Raw genomic sequence first — 23056 nt, 5'->3', positions numbered from 1 at the left:
ATAATGAATATAAAACCTATAGAAAACAGGCCCATATAATTTCACTTACTTGTTTAATTCAAATATTTTAAAATCATCGTGCACCCTAATCGAATTCAGAAATCGCTTACACCTTCAAGAGTCCATAGACAGGGCAGAGCCCACCGTATCACGAGCTTTATGTCTCCTGCTGCCAATACAAATCAAGCAAATAGTGAAGCAAATGATGTGGACATGGATGCTGTTCATACCGTTCCTTTGGCGCCTGTCAATGTAGAGACTATCCCTGCCGAACAACGTTTTGACGAAGCATTGGATTGTAATGAGTTCTTGGATAGTCACATCCCTGATGTGGACTTTGAACAACGTAGTAGAATGGAAGAAATGGCGTATGTAAGGGAGATCATTCTTCCCTCTGCTGCGGAGCCAACTGTAACTGAAGAAGACACAGATGAAGGTTCGTAACGATAATTGAAATTTTAAACACTTATGCTTACCCAAAAATGCTCCATATTAGCCCAAATGTATCAAGATCCCGACACCAAGGATATTCTTATTCCTGAACATCCATTCAACAATAACGAATATGACAGTATCCAATTCATGTATAGTTGCGTAAAGTCAAACATGACAGTCGAAGCAGTGAGAGAAATGAAGAGATTGTTGGAGTTGTTTACGAACAGAGAACGATCCAGTAAGTTACTAAAATTATCGATCAGTTTTAAATTATAATAATGATACTAATTGACTTCCCTTTTTTTAGCATCAATCCAGAAGAAGAAATTTTATGCTCAAGAAGCTGGCCTTGCCATGATCAAAAGAAGATTACAACTTGATTTTGTCCGCGAGTATGAGATATGTTCGAAGAAGGGTTGCTATCTTTTTGATCCCATCATCGATGTCAATATGGCTGCTTGTCCTCAGTGTGGTGCCGTAAGACGTGCAACATCTGTTGTCAAAATGGTCGACATCGGTGATCATCTTGCTCGTATGCTGACCTGAAATGATTTCCGTAAGGAGGTCGAGCAATACCGAGAGGTCATTGATGGTATGGAGGAAGACGATCCTTACACCGACTTTTTCTCTGGTTTGGCTTTCAAGGAGCTGAAAGCGAAGGGGCTTTTCTCGGGTAAGCATGATTTGGACATTGTTCTCTGCGTCGATGGTTTCACATCCAAGGTTTCCCGACAAAGTATGGTAATGGTACATGTCATCATCCCCAGTATCGATCCGTCCATTAGGTAATGTATCACATATCTGTAGATATACTTCAAATTATTATTAATAACTTTATCATTTAATTAACAGATATACGGATGAATATACCTTCCAAGTAGCAATTTTTTTCGGCGATACCAAAACAAATTTTGAGTCGTACCTCCGTCCCATAATTAGAAGTCTTGATCAATTAAGCAAACAACCGCTTGTCGTTAAGCGTAATGGTGAACATGTTGATACGTCTAACGTATTTTGTTTCGGGTTATTGCGGATGGTGTTGAAATTAACCAGCGGCTGTTAATGTTTGGTGGCCATACAGGGTTCCATGGATGTAGATTTTGTTTGGGTATGTGTTAAATTTCAACTTTTACGATTTAGAAAACTTATTCGCCTCCTTTATTTGATTAGTTGAAGGTGTTCACCCTGTTGAAGAAAAAAAAGGTGGCATGTACTTCATTGAAAGGGGTGTTGCTATGAGAAGTAAGGAATTCTTGTTATCCGTAAGTTCTCATATTTTATATTCCCGTCTACTTTGTACTTACATTTTACACCCAAAGCCCAACGCTGATAACACTTATGGCATCAAAAAACCAAGTCCTTTTGGTCGATTAAATACCTTCTTGGGAATAGATTTCTTCTTTTGCGATGAGCTGCATATGTTCTCCAAGGTCAGCAAACTCTGCTTTGATCTTCTTTCCCCAAGGTACAATGCCCGGTTTAAATTTGTTGGTCACGAATCCAAGTACCCTTTTCTCCTTTCCCCTGCGAACTTTGCCAAGATTCAACAATCCATGAACGATTCGCGCTGTAATATCCCCACAGATTTCAGTGGCTCTTTCAAGGGCATGCATTCAGACAAAGTCCGTTCTATGTATCGATCTGTTGATTGGATTGCTTGGTTGCTGTATGTGGTACCTACAATTGTCGCACCTCTCCTTCCCGCCAGTAGTACCACAAAGGCATTTATTGCTCTCTCCCGAGGCATTAAACTTAGTTTGCAGTGGGTTGTAACCGAGTCCAACCTTAAAGAAATCGAAAGGTAATTAGCTACATATTACAAATGCCTTATAAATATCTAACTCACTAATCATCCAATCTGATAGATCATTTGACACTTGGTTTGATTATCTGGATACGTGCCTTGTCCAAGAAACGATCTCCCGTACCATTTCAAGTCTAATATGCATCAATTAAATCATATTGTGTATATGATTAAAAGAATGGGGTAAGTTAAAATAATAGTACTTGTGCAAAGAAATCCACCGTCTAACCTGATTTTAATATAGTCCCTTGCGTTGTTACTCTGCACAATCTTTAGAAAGAACCATCGGTACATACAAAAGAAGAATCCGTTCGACTCTTCATCCTGGTGTCAATGCTGGCAACATCTTAGAAACTCGAGAAATATTTGCCTTCATCCAGTCGGCTGATATTATCGATTTTTCGATTGGTCGCGCCTCTGTTGATAAATCCTCGAATTTTGTAGAGCATCCGTCAAATGATCCAACCCGCCCACAGCTCTGGTCTCCTTTCATGTCAAACCCGGCTCCTTTGGTGTTTGGCGATTTGTACCAGAGATTCACCGCCTCGACTTCTTTCTCCCTTGGAGGATACCCTTTTATCTTCTGGATCAAGGCTTTGTTACATTGCTTTGTTCGTCTAGAAGAAAATAAGGATGTATCTTTCGGTCAATTTCACGCTGATCAAACGATCATAATTTCGGCAAAATTATGGCTCAACAACCAAGTTTTGATCTCTGATTTTTTCAAGTCCAATAACAATTCGAGTTCTCGTGGTGGTGAATTTTTGATGTTCAAGGCCGTCCATCAGAACTTGTAAGTATCTACCCCTGCAATTGATTCCTTTGTGTTAAACGCTAAAATTATCCATTATGTAGACAATTTTGTTCCGTCGAGAGATGGTACGTTTGTAAGGCCTTGTTTTTTTTTAGTTTCAGTTTTCGTGAGAGCTCTAGGTCCCATTATGTCTATGGTGAGTTGATGAAGACGAATGGGGTGTCCCCGTACTCTAAGGCTATTCCCCGGGTCAAGGCTTACTCCAAGAATGAGCAAAAGAAGTTTGTCGTTTTTGACGCGGAGGATATTATGTGTTCGGTCGGGCTGGTCAATGCCACTGATCAGTCGTCCAACATGTATGTCATACGTACGGGTGAGGCATTTGAGGAGGATATGTCGAAACTGGCTGGAAAAGTGGGCGACATTACTTTATAAAATAAAAGGCAAAATTAAAAAAATTAAAAATTCTTTTGATTAGTGCGAGAAAATTTATCTGACGTGATACAAAATCTCAAACCCAGTCCATGAACCAAATCATCCGTTTTGTTTCTCTTATAAAATCATCAATAATTGTCGTAAAGAACTATTTTTTTCGACTAAATTATTCTATTATTTATTTCTAACCTCTAAGGATAGCAAAATCAATATTTGAAGCTATTTGTTTTTTTTCGGAGTTAAACTTAGGCGATTGCGGTCAAAATTGGATATTATCGCCAAAAATGCGATACGGTCAATTTTTGACCGCAATCATGGCGATTGCGGTCAATTTTTAATTAATCGTTCTTCAAATTTTGCGGTGTAAATCATTCCTTCTCCCTTCTTCAAGAAAATAAACATTATTAACTATTATGACAACGACGAGTAAAAAAAAAAAAGCTTTTTTATTGTTTTTTTAGACAGATGCGTATGTTTCTATCAACTGCTGTAGTTGATTTAAATTACTGATTGAACCTTGATTAAACCTTATTTGAACGTCAATTGAATGTCCCTTTTTTTTTTTCTGATGAAAAAGGATTTATTTTATTTTTCTTTTATTTCTCCTTTATTTTTCTTTTATTTCTCTTTTATTTTCCTTTTATTTCTCATTTATCTTCCCTATTACATCTATTACATCTATTTTTTTTTTAAAAAAAAAAAATTGCTATCAGACTTGCAAGGTAATTATTAAACCACTGTTTTTTTATGCGCTCTAATTATATCATGTATTTTAGATTATGAGGCTGATCAAATATACATCTGTGGATCGAAAGGTGACCTAATATTTTACAAATACTTTTTTTACCGTTCTGTCTGTCCAAAGGTATGGGGTTATGATTACAATTGCCAAGTTTACACAACTCATTGTTTTATTTTCAGTGTCATAATAGTTCGTGTAGGGAATATGTATCCTGATGTATAAATGTCTAACATGGTATGTGATAGAAACGTTTGACTGATGTATTTTTATGAAGCTTTCCTTAAGTCTAGGAACGGCTGTCGAGAATATCAAGTGAATATTTATGGCTTAAACATGTATGACGTTCTGCCACTTTTTTGCTAATGTCTTTTACAAACATGTTCTTCACTTTTGGCTGATCCGACAGGTAACTAATCGGGATGGTGGGGAGGGGGAGTTTGCGTAAAATAATTATAAAAATAAAGATAAGATTCTTTTGCAATATAAATTGCTTGACACAAACTGTTCTTTAATCGAGGATTACATTTATAGATGCAATCATTTATTCTATGGCTTTAATATTACATTTTTTTATAATAAATCGTTTATTTATACATACCTAATTTACCCACTGTCCACACATTGAATTTTCAGCGAACTGATATTTGATCCCTTTTTTTTTTGTTATCCTATTCATCATCTATCTATTTTTATCTCGAAGTTATCTAATCATTATTTTATAAGCAGCAAACCTTATTCCCAATGCGTCATAGACTACTGATGTAAGACTAACAATAAACTCAATAAATGGGTTTCATGTCCAATCAAATGGCCTTAGTATATCGTCATATATCTTTGTTTAAAGTTGTCTTTTCCATGAACATATCCCAAAAATTTGAGAAGACAACTTTAAAATTACATGAAAAAAGTAGAGTATCTTTTGGTTTTCTTTGGGAAAACGACTTGTCTTTCATGGTATTTACTGTGATTATTCTTAAGATAAAAGCCCTGTTTCTTGCACTGGACTGTAACCTATAAAAATCAACAAACCAAGATCAATATGTTTTTTAACAAGGAAACACAAGAACCTGTAATCAATATGATGAATAAGAAAAATTGGGCTCTGGATTTTTTCTTACCAGAATATGAAGAATCTGAATCAGACGAAGAAAATGAAGATGAATCAGAAGAGGAAAGTGAATCCGACGATGATGCTGAATTTATAAGTATAACCAATGATTTCCACTGTATGACAAAAAAGGATGACAGCCAAGTTCATTACCAGGATAATCAAGTACGAATCAAGAAGGAGGGAAAACTCATTATCCCAGCTAAATCCTCAGTCCCCTTAAATTTAAATTTACCCCAGAAAAACAACTTACAATATGTTGAAATAAATCCTTCTTATGAACCACCACGGGAAAAAATAAGTGATGAAATTAATAAATAAGTGACTTTGAGTGACTTTGAGTGTTTATTCGGGTGTTTTGCGCCATCACTTTAAATAAAGGTGACAAATAAGTGTTAAAATAAGTGTTAAATTTCGTCACTTTTGGTAAAGGTGACTAATAAGAGTTAAAATAAGTGTTAATTGTCATCACTTGAGAGAAAGGTGTTAAAAGGTAATTAAATAGGTGGTGAATTTGGTCACTTTTGTATAAGGTGACAAATGAGTGTTAAAATAAGAGCTTGTTTTCATCACTTGCGTTTGAGGTGTTCAGGGGTGTTCCAACAAGTGTTAATATTTGCAATATTTTTTTATTATTATTTAGTAAGTCTGATATATGTGTGTTACGTTTTGTTTTTAAAACCAAAACGGCGTATTGCTTATACACACATCTTTTTTAAATGACATAGATGGCCAAACAAGGTAGTGCTTATTTTCTTCTATTGGTGAACATATTGTTGTTATGGGACTGATGATATTATTGGTGCTAATCAGAACTCTCATATGATCCCTTTCTGCAGCAAGTGGCATGCTTTTGGAACTAGTAGTATAAAATAAAACAGTATTCCCGTCAACAGTTGACTCAATATTGGAACATATTCTAGCCCAAGCAAAAACATCATTGTTCAACATGTTCGCAGCTGGTAACGGCTTTGCTACAAACATGAACTCCAGCTGAACGACATAGTACTTCTTCTCAGTTCCACCGAAATTACTAATGGGTAAGCGTGCGAGGAACATGCTGGATTTTTTTTTTTTACTGTTGATGCACAAAACTGCTTGCACCCTCTTCCCGTCATTGTGATACTTTGAACAACTCGAATTTCCTCGCATTGAACTTGTAGTTCAACTTGTTCAAGGAAGTTGGCACCAAGGTGCCTGAATTCAGCAATACCCCGATGCTCCGAGTTAGCTTTGCCTATAATTATTCCAGTAACCGATGTTTTGGAGCAAGCTGGTGTTTTTCTGGACAAAAAAGATTGCTCTGCCAAAGTACGAACGATTTGGTATGCATTCTCCGCTGGTTTGGAAAATGACCCTATCTTCTGCTTAACTATACCAATCATGCGTTCCAAAGGTCGAAAACTGAACGAGCGCATAGGACCAAGCTCCTCAATCACATATGCTATATGTGATAGATAATGCTGGCTAATTGTTACTGCGTTTGGTGTCATATTGTCTGTGTTTCCGACAAAATCCATCCATATCTGCAGCTTACTGAATACCGTCAAATATTAAAAAAATTGGGTTTAAGTATTTTTAAACCTTTATCTAATTGTAACTAACCTTTTGAGTTCGCTGATATCTGTTTGACTGATTTTATATTGCAAAGCAATTGCACAAGCACTGGACAAATTTTTAAGAGCACTAACAGTATCTCTGCATCGATTTTCAATCTCCAAATTATGTTGCTCATAACTGGCACCAATCAACGATTGAGTTCTGCGCAAGCTACTACCAAGAATATTCGGATACCTCTTATTATCATTAGCCTGCATATTTATCATATCACAAACAATGGTAGGAACCAGAAACAAGATAAACATTTGCCAGTCAACTGCACGTCCATATCCACCACGAGTGTTCAAATTTATGTGACCAATATTCCCTTTAGCGATTTTGGTTTTACTGGCGTAATTCAATTACATACTTAAAAATGCCCCTTCAAAAATGTTCGTTCTGCAAGTTGTACCTAAATTTTCCATGGCCATTCCAAGCGTTTTTCTATGACATTTTGCCAAAAGAAATGGGTTATTGTTACCATATTTTCTATCGTCATCAGAAATAAATTTCCAAATTTGCTTAGATACGTTATGCCCAATCAAATGAAGCTCATCAAGGCCAGCGAATGTTGCCGAAAACGAGGTAAATCCGGTCAAAGGAGTAACCTTCGTGAGCCCTGTTTTCAAACTGATGTTATCAAATAAAGTTTAATATTAGTCATAGTGGCCGAATACTAGTATTGTCGTCGCATTTACCCCAGATACCCGCTCGTCTACTGATTTAAAACTTTCATTGCTTCTAATTACTGCATTTTCCAAATTTTTATGACTAAAGTACATCCCTTTACCATCATTACTACTGCCCATGATATCACATATTCTACAACCATATTTGCTTGTATGGCCAGTGTGAAACAAAGTATCCGCCATGGCAGGAATATCGCCGAGAAACAGACAGGTATACACCTTGATGTGATGTTTTTGGTTGTCGTGATCCTTGGCAATTACACCAGCCGACTCCATTTTAATTAACTTCATTAATAAAGGATATAAGAAGCTATAGATGTCTTTTGGTGTTTTGGGTCCTTTGATGATGCAGAAAACAAATTGATTTTCTTTTTTTGCTCTGTAACAGACAATGACAATAGGGGGTGCCAAACATTAAAAAAATCATTTCCTTAATTTTTAAAAAACATTCCCGGGAATTTTTCCCCAGCCAAATTCCCTAAAGTTTGCGGGAACGATTTTTTGTGCCCGAGATTTTGCGGGCAAGAAAAAGTATTCCCGAGAAATCTCGGGAAAGAATACTCATTTTCTATTCGTTGTTGAGAAGGAAATATGACGTGAAAATGTAACATTTTTTTTATTTTATGATAATCTAAAAGCATCAAATCGCATCTGTGTTTGCATTATAAAGTTTTTCTAAGTTTTTAACTTACCTTTTTTCTCCTTAAATTTCTCTAAAACGTATAATGTAAAATGTCTGATCAAATAAACAGAAACACTGGTGGAGGTCCTTCCAACAACGATTCCGCAGATAAAAGCCTTGATAGAACCAAAACTACACCTGGTCAAATTAAGGCTATGATTGGTTTCTTTGAGAGTAATCAAGACCTTTTTAAGATATATCTTGGTGGACAAAAGTCGTCCGCTCCTTCAGCTGGTAGTCAGATAAAAAAAAGAGAGATCATTGAGAGATTGTTTCAGCAACTTCTGGCAGATAAAGTAATTCCGTCTTCCTGGAATTTCAAATCGGTTGGAAAACGTTTTGAACGCCAACTCGCAAAGTATGGCGATGTACAAAGAGATATGAACTCTACCGGTTTTGGCTTGACTACAGATGACATTAAACGTGGACTGACCTCCATCGAGATCAAGTGTGAGCATTTGTGTATTGGATTTTCTCGTTTGGCTTCTCTGCATGGTGTTAGACCAAACATAACTCCTTATTGTGTGGCTTTCCATGGTGCCCCTGGTGGTACCGAGTACACATACTCCAACAGAGTAAGGCCATCATTAGCTGCAATTGAGGCACAAACTTTTGCAGTTTTTGGTGGTCAACAAGAGGCGATTGAAGAGGTCAGTCGATTGTTGGTTGGAAGTGATGCAGCTGAATCTTCAACAAGATCATATGCTTCTCTTTCCTCTGGTGCTCCTTTGGCTGCTGATGTTTCTTTGGCTGCTGGTGCTCCTTTGGCTGCTGATGTTTCTTTGGCTGCTGGTGCTCCTTTGGCTGCTCGTGCTCCTTTGGCTGCTCGTGCTCCTTTGGCTGCTCGTGCTTCTCTTTCCTCTGGTGCTCCTTTGGCTGCTAGGTCTTTGTCTGTTGCACATGTGTCTACTGAGCGTTCTTCCTCTTTCCGTTTTTCTTCTGTTGGGCCATTCTCAAACGAACCTCTCTGTTTGGGATGGAGATAAAATGTAAATTAAGGTAACAAAAGAAAATACTGTTAGAACTTTGTATATCTTTTATTTCGAGAAAATTTTAGATTAGGGAATTCTACTAGCAAAAACTACAGGTATTTATACTAAATGATTAGATGGCTTTCGGATAATATATGTGACGCGTTAGAGGAATATGATATAATGTTATACGTAATGTCTGTTTAAATAAATATGTTATGAAGTAATTCCTGCCTTACAAAGTAAAGACAAAAGTACGTGAGGATCTAAATTCATCTCCGCAGATGACATTACGTAAATGCCAAAGAGAAAGTTTAGTGCGTGCAATATTCAGTAACCGAATATTCCGCCTATGGGATTGTACTATACTTTTATGGTATTATAATATTTTACTCGTCACAAGGCCAATCCCCTTGTGCACAGACACCAACGGTTCTGATGATAACAAATGGGGCGAAGTGTGAGCCATGAATATTTATACATGATCATCCATTATTATGTAAAATGTGATGATTCTTTTATTATAATCTATGACATCCTCAACACTCTCTCTTTCCCTCGTCCTGCTTTTGGTGAAGCTTCGTCTGGCCAGCCGTCATCTGTAGAAGTACCAGCTACCAATGTTGCTTCTTCTCCTCCGTTGGTTCCATCTAATACCCAGCCATCAAGTCGCACACCATTATTTGAATCATCATCAGAGAATAATTTGTTCGATTCCTTTTCTTTTGATGATGATGCTGGGTCGTATCATGCTGTGGACCATGACAACGATGTCAACAGTGGTAGTGCTGCTCGTGCTGGTGGTGGTGTTGGTGCTGGTGTTGCTGGTGGTGCTCGTGCTGGTGCTGGTGCTGGTGCTTGTGCTGGTGCTGGTGCTGGTGCTGGTGCTGGTGCTGGTGCTGGTGCTGGTGCTGGTGCTGGTGCTGGTGCTGGTGCTGGTGCTGGTGCTGGTGCTGGTGCTGTTGCTGGTGCTGGTGCTGGTGCTGGTGCTGGTGCTGGTGCTGGTGCTGGTGGTCGTGATCGTGCTCGTGCTCGTGCTCGTGGTCTTGCTCGTGGTCGTGGTCGTGGAGGTGTTAGTCGCGCTGGTACCGTTCAGCCTGAAATGCCAACGGCTGACCGCATCCGTGTTGATCCCGATCACGCTGTGGAGAAACTTTGTTTAACACAGAAAAAAATAGATAAAAAAACAGGTAAATAAGATTAATAGTGCTTGTAGGCTTTTATTCTTATTATTAGTTTTAAAACTGAATGACCTTGTACATTATAGTAGAAGGCAGGGTATTTATAGTTATTGGGATCTGTAGTTTAAACGGTTATCTAATAGTTAGTGAAGGTACCATTGGGTGGTATAATACATGTCCGATGGTGCCTTAAATTTAAGCAGTCATTGCCTTTATGATTGGATTGATTCGTAAACAATGAGCTAGTCTTATTGTTCTGTCAGAATTGAGAGGACGATGGTTCTAAGAAATCTTAAGTCAAACTGAGTTCTAAAGTAGTAACTCAGTTTTTATACCTGATGTTCTTTTCTTTTGTGATATTGTATTTGGTATATGAGTCGACCATGTGGGATCGACGATTTATTTATTTTATTTTATTATTTATAAGTGCGATTTTAGCACACACGCCATGAGAAACAAGAGGATCAAAAGAGACTTTTCTTCTGAATATCGCGAGGCTCAGTTGAGAAGGGACGAAGTATTGAGGGAAAATAGTCAGAGGGAGTTCCATTTGGGTATGTCCCAATTGCTTGTTACTTGTCTGACAACGAACGCCTTCAATACATCGTCATTTACGGAAATTACCAGACATCTGGCTGATTTTCGTAGATCTCTGAGGGATCCTGTCGATGATGATGATGTATATGATGATACAGAGTATCTTTACAATCTTGATAATGATGAAGATGAGCACGACGACGGTAATCCTTCAACAGATGTAGATTAATATTTTTTTCTTTTTAAATAAAGTTTTTTTTTTCCTCTTACAAGTATATTTACATTCATTGTTCAGAAACCTTCACAGCAAGGACGCAATCCAATCCTTTCAACACAAATGCACATTATATCAACTCAGTTGGTTTATTCATTATCATATCCGAAATGTACTGCATAATCTGCTAAAACTACTTCAGCAACGGAATTCCTCCAAGTATTCAATATACGGCTGGAAACACTGTTGACGTTGTCAAATGACTCCAGCAACACCACGTCTAATCTCGACTGCCCGACGTCAACATCCTCATAAAAATCACCGTCAATATTGTCATTTTCCAAGATCAAATAGTTGTGCAAAAGACCGCATACATGTACCAATTCATGTATTCTCATGATATCCTCCTCACAATTGATCTGAATCGGAATGTTCTTCAAGATTCTCCATTTTCCCTTTAATACACCAATGGTATTTTCAACAGCAACTCGGGCGGAAGAGTGAACCCTGTTGAAGTCTTCGCACTTCACCGAACTTACAACCTGGGGTCTTCTGTAAGGGGTAAGCACAAATGGATGAAGAGCATATCCGGAATCACCGAGAAGGCACTCATGGCTTGCAGCATCGCCACATGTGAAATACTTGGCTTCTCTATTAATCATGAAGCTAGCATGCTCGACACATGTGGCATCACACATCGATCCTGCTAGTCCTGATTGGAACCCCAAAATGATCTTTCGTTCATCACAAACAACCTGACAGTTCACAGGATAGAACCCCTTTCTATTGTAATAGGATTTGGGGCAGTCGGTATGCTTTTGAGAAAGGCGAAAATGGGTGCCATCGATGTATCCAATACAATTACGAAAAGAGTGCTGCTTTTTGATGGCTTCAGCTGCTCTTTCTCTTTGTTCCTTGTTAGGCCAGCTCATCAAGTGTTTAAGGTTGTCGGTGATTGCCTTAAAACAGCGGTTGGTGTAGTCAGTGACAGAGCCTTTGCTGATTCCAAACAAAGTTGCAATCTGCTCAATGCTGTTACCAGTTCCATCGTGACTTAATCGTCGCAAGGTTACTGCAAGTTGAACGTGAACATCCCTTTGAGGAATGAAACTCTGGTTGTTGAAGACTGCGTGACCTTCAATCAAGCGAAGGAGCTTTAAGAACGAGTCCTTATTCATTCTACAAATCTTAACAAACTCTTCGTCATTCCACTCGAGGAAATACTCGCGATACTGGTCCAGTTTAGGAATGCCAGGTCCACTGTTGAGAACACGTTTTGTTTCTAATCCACTCAAGAGTTCGTGCATCTCTTCCGCTTCTTCTTCATTTTCAATGATAACATTGTGCTTGAGCAAAGACTTCATCTCGTTCAAAGTTTGTTGTCTAGTAGATTGTTTGGGCATTTTAAAAGTTGAAAATAAAAGATAATATTTATAAAAAATGGTTTAAAGTGAAAAGGGGAAGCTAGAGCTGTATTTGGCTTATGACGAGTTTTCCCAGCCTAAAAAGATTCCCGGAACTTCGAAATAAAATTCCCGCGATTTTTGAAAAAATTTAATGTTTGGCACCCCCTAATTAGTATTTTTGATGGAATTATTTTAATCTTTAAAATACCTTTCATCGAGACTTAAGTTCATGTTCACAGCTTTGACAATGGTGAGACTCTGTTTTCCTCTTTGGCCACGAACAAATCCATCTATATACAGCGCCAGGGCGATGTCATACTGGTTTTGGAAGCAATTTTTTTTAAAAGCCCTTGGTACTTTTTGCCGTCAAAACAATCTTCCATTACAAAGTCGTCGCTTGTTTGGACCTTCTCTGATCTATGCAACAATGATCTCATTCTTTTATCAGAGACAAAGTATGAACAATGAAATCGTCAATGTCCAGTAGCTTTTGTTTTTGACGAGCTTCTAACACGCCGTTGTCGTTTAGTTGAAACCTGGGTTCCTCACAGTGAGAACACATTTCTTGATCCTCGGCGATGAACATTTGGCACCCATTCACACACATGTCGTGAACTTAATCTTTCAGCTGTACCGTTTCACTCATTTGTTTTTTATTTAAATAAGTGGACTTTAATTTTTCTGCCACGTCTAATTTACAGAAGAATTAGTTATCATGTAATAATGTAGTGAATACGCATAAAAAGGCTTACTCTGGTTATGATGAGTATCATTGTAGTTTTCATTGATCCATCTGATGATATCTTCTTTCTGAAATCTTTTCAAATTCAATTTTTCCATCAATGCATGAAATTCAAAACTTTTTTTATCATCCAATGTTTCCAAATTGCAATCACGAATTGCAGATAGCTCCTCAGGATCATCTTTGACTGCCATTTCAGAGTACTTTATTAACTGATTTTTGGCATAATTTGAGTCTTGAATATCAGCATCACTTTCGATATCACTTTCACTATCGGTCATGTATCTACTGTTCTCTGTATCTAAAACAGTACTACGTTCGAGAATGATGTCGGAGTCGCTTCCACTATCACTTTCATATAGATTTTCTAATTCAGTTGCAGCGTTGATATCTATATAAGCAATACCAGAAGCGGGAACGGGATCAAAATTGTCATCGTCAGTCATACCATATTCAAGATCAGGAATATTGGCAGGTTCTTCTACGAGCAAACCTGTGGTATTTGACAAAAATATTACAATGAAAAAGTAATGAGAAAAAAGTATATCTTTATTGGAGGTAATGTTGTGTTTTAAGGTAAGGTTTTAAATTATAAAAAGACTATATAAGTAGTTTGAGACTGTTTATAAGATTGTCCTTTATTAATAAATGAAATATACGAGTATTTATATAAAAGACTGTCTGCTGTGTTCATATCTCTAGTGCTATCTTGAAGTTATCATTGATTAACCAAAAATGTATACGATTATTACATAGTCACTAATTTAGTCTTGTTCTAATAAATGTTAAGTCTTCTTAACTCTCTTTGCTTTAAACTAAATTTTAAGTATTTCTCAGACGTACTAAATTAGACTTGTGATGTAATATCCTTATAGTTCTTACTATGACATTTATTGTTAAGCTTATATCACAAATGGTATCAGCATGGATAAACCTTTGTTAGCTCTAATATGGCTATAGCCTTGCTAGGTCACCACAGGTAAAAATATACTAAAAGAACTCTGCTGCGATGAAATAATTGATCCTTTTTATATTGAACAACTTCCCTGGTAGTTGTGTTGAGTCAACCTTTCTGGTCTTGTAATAAATCTATACTCAGTTTCCCGCCTTACATTAAATGAGTTCTACTCGTTAGAATTGATTTCAATTAACGTCGCCCTGAATCAACCGATCTGGGACACTCTTATTGTTCTGTTTAAAATACAGAATTCCAGTAAGATATTGTGTAACGGTGACTAGTTAAAAGATGCATAAGGTTTTTGTGTTTAATTGGCTGTGGTAGAACATGTAGTTATGTCTGATCATTTATCCATTCGGTTGAGTATTTTTATCTAAGACATGGGTAAATATGTGATCCTAGATATAGAACATCTCATCGATGTTTGTATATTTAGTTGTAGAAAATAAGCATCCAAACATTCCATGCACTACTTCTCTTATACACTTACAGTCGTATAAGTAGTGTTTATCAATATATAAGTAAATGAACCATTTATATAAATAGTTGTTCTATTCTCTCTATGGGTAGCTAATCCATTGAGAGAACTATTAATATTAAGTTTCTCTTTCTTATATTTCTTGATTTGATCGGAGAAGCTTCTCTTCACGATCGGTGATATCGTAACTCAGTGGTATAGAATTCTATATCCAACTGTCATTAGTATATCGATTTTAATCCAATCATGCAATCTTTTTATATAGAAATATGTACTCATAGTAGGAGTCGTTGTGTAGCAGGATACAGGTGTATGCTGTTACTCAATATTAAAGGATGTTTTTATTCCATGTTTTTATTTTATTCGATTTATTTGTTTATTCTCAAATAAATCATACCCAAATACGACAAAACCATTGACGCATGACTCAGCAGTGCTGTCATTTGTTATATTTAGTCGTCGTCTGATAATATTAACCTTCATTTCGATCTCCAAATCCATATTTTTGTGCTTTCGTTTATGACATTCTATATCGCGAGTACGAACGTATGGTCTGTTTGGGCAAGTATCGCAACGCATATTTTTCGTTAATAGATAATTAAATTTGAAAGAAGAGGGATTCCAAATATTGCGGCATTCGCGGTTTAAAATAGGGTTTCCCATCATAAATCATGATTTCACGTAACATATTTTTCTAAATAGAGCAAACATAAGCCATCCAAAAGAATAACAATAACAATAACAATGAAATTCCAAAATAGACGTGGGGGGGGGGTTTTCTTTCTTCTACTAAAAATAAAATACCAAATAAAACTTTCCATCAATATGTCTAGACAACCTGCATGCGTAAATACCGTGCTTGAAAAAATAGAGATGTTGGAAGGAACTATCATCGCAGACCAAAATTCAGCTATAAAAAGTTTTAATGAAAGATTGGATCGATTAGAAACCATTTTGGGTAAAATAGCTACTACAAGTCTCCAAAACGTTTTTCCAAATAGCGTTCAAGATCAAATGCAAGTCGATTATGAAGAGATTGACTTGATCAAAAAGCCAGAAACTGTCCATGTTACTGATATCATTAACATACTGGATGACTTCCAAAATGCAAAATAGAATTAAATAGAATAGACTTAATTTTTTGGGTTGTGTAACGTGGAATTAACCTTAAATTTCACCGCTTAAATTTTTGAAGTTAATTCGACCCCCCTACCCCCCCCCCCCGAATTAAAAAAAATTAACAAAAAATCATCTTTCTATTATATAATTCATTTCTGATAAACGCTAATAACATTCAGATAATAAATATGAGATCTATGGATAATATTTATCAAAACACTTTATTTATTTGGCTCTTTTACGCTTCTGAGAACCGTCTTTTTTGCCCTTTCAGGAGAAGTAACAGTGAGTTGCTACTGTGCATATAAAAATGATGGGTTTTAGTGCGAACGGAAGGAGCATCATTGATAATAGTTAAACTATCTTGGTTACCGGTGTCTGGATGTATTCAAACATCATTGTCATCTGATAATGTAGCTGTTTAGGTAGAGTTTTGCATATATGGTACGGGTCAAAAAAGTTAATTCTATTTTCAGTGTTTTGGAACAGAAGTAAAATTAACTCGGAAAATCAAATTTCCGAAGTTAATTCTATTCTATTTAATTCTATTTTGTATTTTGGAAGTCATCCACTAAAGAATAGCGATAGCGGAATGTTTCTGTTGAATTCTTTTGGCCAGCCCAAAACAGCAGAAGGTATGTATTGTCTGTTAAGTAAGGATATTAACTCCATTTGCAATTCTGTCCTGCGGTCAAGCATGGATGAATATGTACCTTGGAAAACGTTATCTGGTGTTATCAAGAAGGAGTTAATATCAAGAGCCTCCAGGGAAGCTCATCTTTTAAACATTGCAGACATTGTCAATTGTTGTAAAGATAATTGGGCCATTTACTTCATGTTAAAGAGCTGCTGGTCAAACAAGGCTCCCTCCAAAATGAACAAAAACCGTAAGAGACGACACTCGGCTTCTAACCAATAATGTAATGTAAGGCTTATTATATAACCATTTTGATAGTATTATTAACATGTCATACTTTCCAATGATAGTGAACGATTCTTGCTGTTGCATAGCTGTATCGACAACAGTACCTTTCCCACAAGTTCCAAATAATGTTTTTTTCTTCAAATAAAGTTTTTTATAACTGTAAAAGTGTTCATTTTAAAGTGATCTTTAGGTAGTCTTAAAGTGAAATCTAAAGTGATATAAAGGTGGATCTAAAGTGATATTAAAGTGGATCTAAAGTGATTTTAAGGTGGATCTAAGGTGATATTAAGGTGTGCGCTGTTTAGGTGACAATGAGTTGTATTTAAGTGATATTAGGGTGTGTAATATAGGTGGCTTTAAGTTATATTAAAGTGATATTGAAGTGATTTTAACCATTCTTTAAGCGGGGGAAATCACTCAAAAAATTGGCGCAAAACACTTTCTTTAGGTGTTTAAATAAGTGTTAAAATGATCACTCGAATCACACCTATAAACACTTGGATTTTCCCGTGGTGAACCCTATTTAATTCTGTCTAAACCCATTCTGGACCCACATGAGTATAAATTTCGCGCTCGATTACAAAACATGGCCAAAGAACCTACAGTGTTGGAGAAAGAAACTATGATTGCTACCGTTGAAGAAGCTGAAGTCTTATCTACGTATGAAATGAACCCTATACAAGGAAATGAACCAGATCAATTCAATACCATGGAAGAAACCACCTTGTCGGAAGAATAGTTAGAGCAAAATCAGATAGGAGAAACTTCAGACGAATTAAAGTCAAAGTTTATAAACTTTATATCTAATTTCAAGGATATCTTTGATTGGGACGGTAAAACGTTAGGCCAAACTGATTTAGTATATCACAAGATAATTACATAAAATGAAATTCCAATTCGAAGACCATATAGAATATCGCCTGAAGAATCAGTTGCTCTTAAAGAAGAACTGTGTCGTATTTACTCCTACCATTAAACCGAATATAATTACAATTTAGCTTGCCTCTTTGTTATAACACATACCATGTTATAACAAGAACTCTAGTGAATATCATTCCTAGTGGTTAAAGGCACAATGCCAGTAACACACAACATTTACTCTGCGATTATATCTTACATTAAATCCAGGTTGTCGTGTAACTGTGGAATCTTATAACATATGTACTTTGATCAAGAACTCTAAAGCCCTTAAATTCAAGTAAAGGAATTATGAATGATTATATTTATATAAAGACTCCAAAGATACAAAAGCGAGGATACATTACATAAGTAATAAACTCTACTTTATGTTGACATTGATTTGTACTTCAAATTAAGGTATCACCACCTCGTGTCAAACCTTAATTAGAACTGAGCAGAGAAAGTAGCTGAAGTTATAATTCGTATATAAAAAGACCTCTAATTTTATTCATGACACACTCTCCAATTTATAATAAAGGAACAAAGAGTCTCATTTCTTACTTCCGCCTATAAACACCTACATATATACGAAATTATCACAAACTGGATAAATACTGTGCGTTACGTATTATACGACCATCGCCTAGTCCTTATGCTACCCCTATCATTCTTGTGAAGAAAAAGGACACGAAAAGTTATCGAGTAGTAATTAACTACAAGAAATTGAACGACAAGACTAAGAAAGATGCATTTCCCTTACCCAGATTTGATGATCTACTTGACCAATTAGGAACTGCGACAGTGTTTTCTGCACTAGACATGCGAACCGCATTTCATCAAATCCCAATGGATCCTGTTAGCAAAAAAAAGACAGCATTTGTCACCAAATTCGGAACTTATGAATACAATTCAATGCCAATGGGATTATCCAACAGTCCTTCCAGTTTTAGTCGATTAATGATGCTTACCTTTCGAGACCTTCTTAACCAGTGTGTCATATCTTATCTCGATGATCAAAATATTTATTCAAATCTCATGACCAACATCTACTGGATATTGAAAAAGTAATCCGGTGCATACGAAGAGCGAAACTGGTGTTGAACCCATCTAAATGTAACTTTTTTAAGGACTCTCTTGAATTCTTGGGTTACGTGGTGTCTAAAGAAGGTGTATCCACCAATCCTTCCAAAGTAGAAAAACTTCTCAATTACAAACAGCCTACTACCGTAACGGAAATCAAAAGTTTTGTTGCTTTGGCTTCGTACTACCGAAGATATGTCCCAGCATTTGCCAATATAGCTAGACCTCTACATGATTTAACAAAAACCAAGAAAGGATCACCCAATGTATGGAATGAAAAAGCTACCAAAGCTTTTGAAACACTAAAAAAGGCTCTAACTGAAGCTCCCATACTTATGCGACCTAATTTCGATAAACCTTTTACTCTAATGACGGATGCTTCCCGAACTGGTATTGGTGGTGTTCTCAGCCAATACGACGAAGACGGAAAGGAGCGTGTGATTCTATACCTTAGTAGAGGATTAAAACAATCGGAAGAAAATTACGGTGTGTCGAAGTTAGAATTACTAGCCGTGAAATGGTTTGTTGAAAAATTGCGTCCTTGAAAAATACAACAAAGAAAATAATCTATAATACCTGTGATAATTTGAGTATAAAAGGGTCGAAATAAAAGATAAAAATAAACAAGTAAAGAAATGAGACTCTTTAATCCTTTATTATAAGTTGGAGAGTTTGGCATGATAAAAATGGAGGTCCTTTTATATTAAATTATTACTTCAATTAATTTCTGCGTAGATCGAATAAACATTTCCAGAGACTGGGAATTGTTGGATTTGAAATATAGATCAGTAACGACATGAAACATAGCTTATAAATTATAGTTATGTAAGCCTATGGTTGTATGTCCGGAATTTCCAGCAGAGAAATCATTTATCCATTTAGCAATATGTGCGATGATTGGATTAATTGATTACTCATCGTAGGTGCTAGAAGGAACCGCAGTAAAGCAGCCAACCGGGGTCCAATGTATGGTATGATTTCCAGTTAGAAGATTATGAGAACTGGTACTGTGTCTGTCATAATATATGAAGTATATTATAACTCAAGACAGATTAAATAGTAATTGTATTCGATTTATTTAGGCGTCAAATACGACAAGACTAATTATTAACCGGATTGCAAAATGACTTGTTTTTATTAAATATAAAAAAAAAAGTTCTTTTATACACATTGAACATAACCATAACTGTAAACGGGAAAACTACCATCGTGGGTAGATTTCATTATAAATCATCCAAGCTGTCAGTATCCCGCAAGGTACATCAAGGATAATAAAAGTAACAGTCCATAACAGTGAAATTCCCCTTAGTGCTACGTGAATTTTAGATGAGCAGCTGACATATGTCAAAATATGAAACATGATAAATTACTTCAATCATCGGAGTATACCAATACTGTGGTGTATATACTCCTCGGATACAACAGTCCTTATCTTTAAGGATCCAAATTTACCATCCTAACCGATCATTCAAGTCTTCGAGGAATATTGAATAGTACAACTGAACATACTGGAATTCTTGCTAGATGGGTTGCTATTTTAAATTAATATGAATTTGATATTGTATACCGACCTGGTCGTGTAAACGAAAATGCAGATTTCTTCTCCCGTCTCGGATACTAGTATCTTCTGACCCAGAAAGTCATAAAAGTTGACTAACGGACTTACTCACTCAAAACGATTTCAAATCACTGGATTATCGGCCCTCACCAAAAAATGCAGAGAATATAGATCTCAGCAAAACTTATGTATATAAACTGTGATAATTGAGAAATAAAAAGGGAAAAGTAATTGGGAAAATAAAGCAAGTAAAGAAATGAGACTCTATAATCCTTTATTATAAGTTGGAGAGTTTGTCATGATAAAAATAGAGGTCCTTTTGATATTCAATTATTACTTCAAGATTTTTCCTGCGCAGATCGAATTGACTATTTACCCGCAAACTGGGAAATGGTAGAATTAGATTTAGAAATCAGTTACATATGAAACATAGCTTATTGTTATATCCAAGGAGCTAGTTGACCCATATCCGGCACTTCTAGAGCATTATAGTTTATCCATTCAACGACAGAGTCCTTGATTGGATTACTAAAATAAATTTATGAGAAACTAGAAGATTCGGCAGCTACTCGACCAATCCAGGAACGATTATGAAATCTGATCTCAGTTTGACATATGAGGGAGCTGGTACTGTGTTGTACCAATAGGAATGTATTCGCAATATGGTACTTATAATATATAGGTTATATGTATTATAATTGAGTGACAAGATAAGAGTAATTGTATTCGTGGAATTAGGCGTCAAATACGACACAAACATCTTATTCGAAATTCTGTATATATTTTTTTTTCTTTTTCTTTCCAATATTCCACCTTATTTTAACTTCAAGTTACACAAATAACTCAAGAAACATCTCAATATGGATAACCTCAAATATCAACAACTGGTCTATTATTATGAAACTTTAGAATATCCACATACAGTAATACATCTAGTCAACAACGAAAATATCTCAGGTTACAATTTAAACATTATTACACTCAGTCACACCAATTAGTACTTCTTCAACGAGATGCTAAAAATGCTTTCCAGATGTATCATAATAGAGAGCTTTGGGGGATTTTTGTTTCAATTCAGTTCTGCGTTTTAATTTTCTTGTTACACATATTTCGAATCAATCTCACATCAAAATTTAGTGCCAAAAAAAATACAATAACATTACGTCTTTCAATGACATAACGAAATACTTTAGTTTCTCTTTTTTCACTTAAACTTTTTCATCATTATGTCTGATCAATACATTACCGAAGAAATTCTTGATAACGGAAACAGCACTATTATTGCTGAAAATGACGGAGAAGATTTGTTAGAAGACGATATACTTCAACGTCCAGATGTACGAGGCTTTTTTAATAATGGTCAACGTTTGGAATTCCAGATGTTAAATGACAAGATGTGCATAGATCTGTTTAGGTTTTCGCATGTTCAACTTAAATACATAGTGTTACAAATCAATTACTTCTGATTTGATAAAAAAAAATATAAAGTATATAAAAAAAACAATGGTACGATAGGTACGATTATAAGTCCTTGTTACTTTATTTGACTGAAGTTTTAACTATGAAATAATGGGGTCGATTTATACTCTTTTGAAAGCTGACTGTTATTAGAATTGCTAGTCCATAAATTTATCTTGACTGTTGAATTCTACATGAATTCAAGGGTACGCTTGTCGCCGACAGATTGCTTCAATGATTTCTAATAATATTTTCTATCGGCTCTTCCATTGTATTCAATGTGTCAGAGTTCCAAATTTGGACAATTTATATAAATTTGGATTATCGATGATTTTTATTGTATGTGCGTTTAGCACACATAGCAAGAACAATGTGCTTCCCTGAACGTATCTATTTCAGAACGAATGATATAAGTCATCGATTCTCGTTTGACCGAGTCTTGTGTCTAGGAATAATGCTACGAAGACTAGCGTATCCGAATCGCCTTCCCGATCTTGAGATGTTGTTTGGAATTAATCAAACAACAATCGATGTTGTTTTCAATGGTATGATTGAAATAGTCCATGACAACTTTCACGAAGGTATCAGATTTAATAAGAAACATTTGAATCCTTTCAATCTTCAAATGTTTTCAGCTGTCATACAAGCAAAAGGTAAACATGATGCTAAATATATTATATAGTTATTAATAATACGCTGAATTGTACCTATCACTTACATAGGATCTCTATATGATAATATTGTGGGTTTCATAGATGGCACTTTAGTCGCGGTTGCTAGACCCATCCGTGGCCAAAGATCCACTTTTAATGGGCACACGGTTAGTGATTCATGATTAATATGTGTTTCTTGTTCTAAATTTCCAAAATCATGTTCTCTTACGTATAGCGCTGTCATGGTTTAAAATACCAAAGTATTGTCACGCCTGATGGTATTACGGTCAGTCTAGCAGGCCCCTTTGCTGGAGCTATTCATGACCAAAACATGTTTGACACAAGTGAAGTAATCGTTGATCTTCGCCAATGCCTTGATTTTTCTCACATTGAAGAAAGGATATACGCAATATACGGAGATCCTGCATATAGAGAAGATAGATGCTTGGTAAAGCCATTCAGAACAGGTAATAGTTTACTGTCGGTTTCAAAATACAATTACGTATCATAGTTAACTGCAAATATTACGCACCCAAATGACTGCTGCAGAAAATGATGTAAATGATTCAATGAAAGCAGTAAGAATCGCAGTAGAATGGGAGTTTGGCCATGTTGCAAAGTTGTTTTC

At 36.0% G+C, this 23056-nt stretch overlaps 3 protein-coding genes across 3 annotated transcripts; all 3 read left to right on the top strand.

Annotated features, from left to right (window-relative positions):
• Nucleotides 1-8078: 8078 nt before the first annotated feature.
• Nucleotides 8079-9451, top strand: EV154DRAFT_112608 (uncharacterized protein). The gene has a single exon (XM_051593911.1). The coding sequence runs from the start codon at nt 8299-8301 to the stop codon at nt 9232-9234; it is 936 nt and encodes a 311-aa protein (XP_051451204.1). The 5' UTR covers nt 8079-8298; the 3' UTR covers nt 9235-9451.
• On the top strand, nt 9415-10439 carry EV154DRAFT_112617 (uncharacterized protein). The gene has a single exon (XM_051593912.1). It carries the CDS (start codon nt 9668-9670, stop codon nt 10415-10417), a length of 750 nt encoding a protein of 249 aa, XP_051451203.1. The 5' UTR covers nt 9415-9667; the 3' UTR covers nt 10418-10439.
• Nucleotides 10440-16295: 5856 nt separating this feature from the next.
• Nucleotides 16296-16838, top strand: EV154DRAFT_487710 (uncharacterized protein; the record flags this gene model as incomplete). The annotated part of the gene is made up of 3 exons (XM_051598999.1): nt 16296-16345; nt 16419-16741; nt 16810-16838. 3 exons carry the CDS (start codon nt 16296-16298, stop codon nt 16836-16838), a joined length of 402 nt encoding a protein of 133 aa, XP_051451202.1.
• Nucleotides 16839-23056: the final 6218 nt, after the last annotated feature.

The sequence above is a fragment of the Mucor mucedo genome (assembly GCF_025094135.1).
Source record: "Mucor mucedo strain NRRL 3635 chromosome Unknown EV154scaffold_197, whole genome shotgun sequence".
NCBI classification, from domain to species: Eukaryota; Fungi; Mucoromycota; class Mucoromycetes; order Mucorales; family Mucoraceae; genus Mucor; species Mucor mucedo.
Note: the sequence above shows the minus strand (reverse complement) of the source record. Positions and strands in the feature narration are given on the sequence as shown.

Excerpts from the sequence above, each read along its gene's own strand:
- EV154DRAFT_112608 (XM_051593911.1), top strand. The coding sequence starts at position 8,299 with ATGTCTGATCAAATAAACAGAAACACTGGTGGAGGTCCTTCCAACAAC.
- EV154DRAFT_112617 (XM_051593912.1), top strand. The coding sequence starts at position 9,668 with ATGGGGCGAAGTGTGAGCCATGAATATTTATACATGATCATCCATTAT.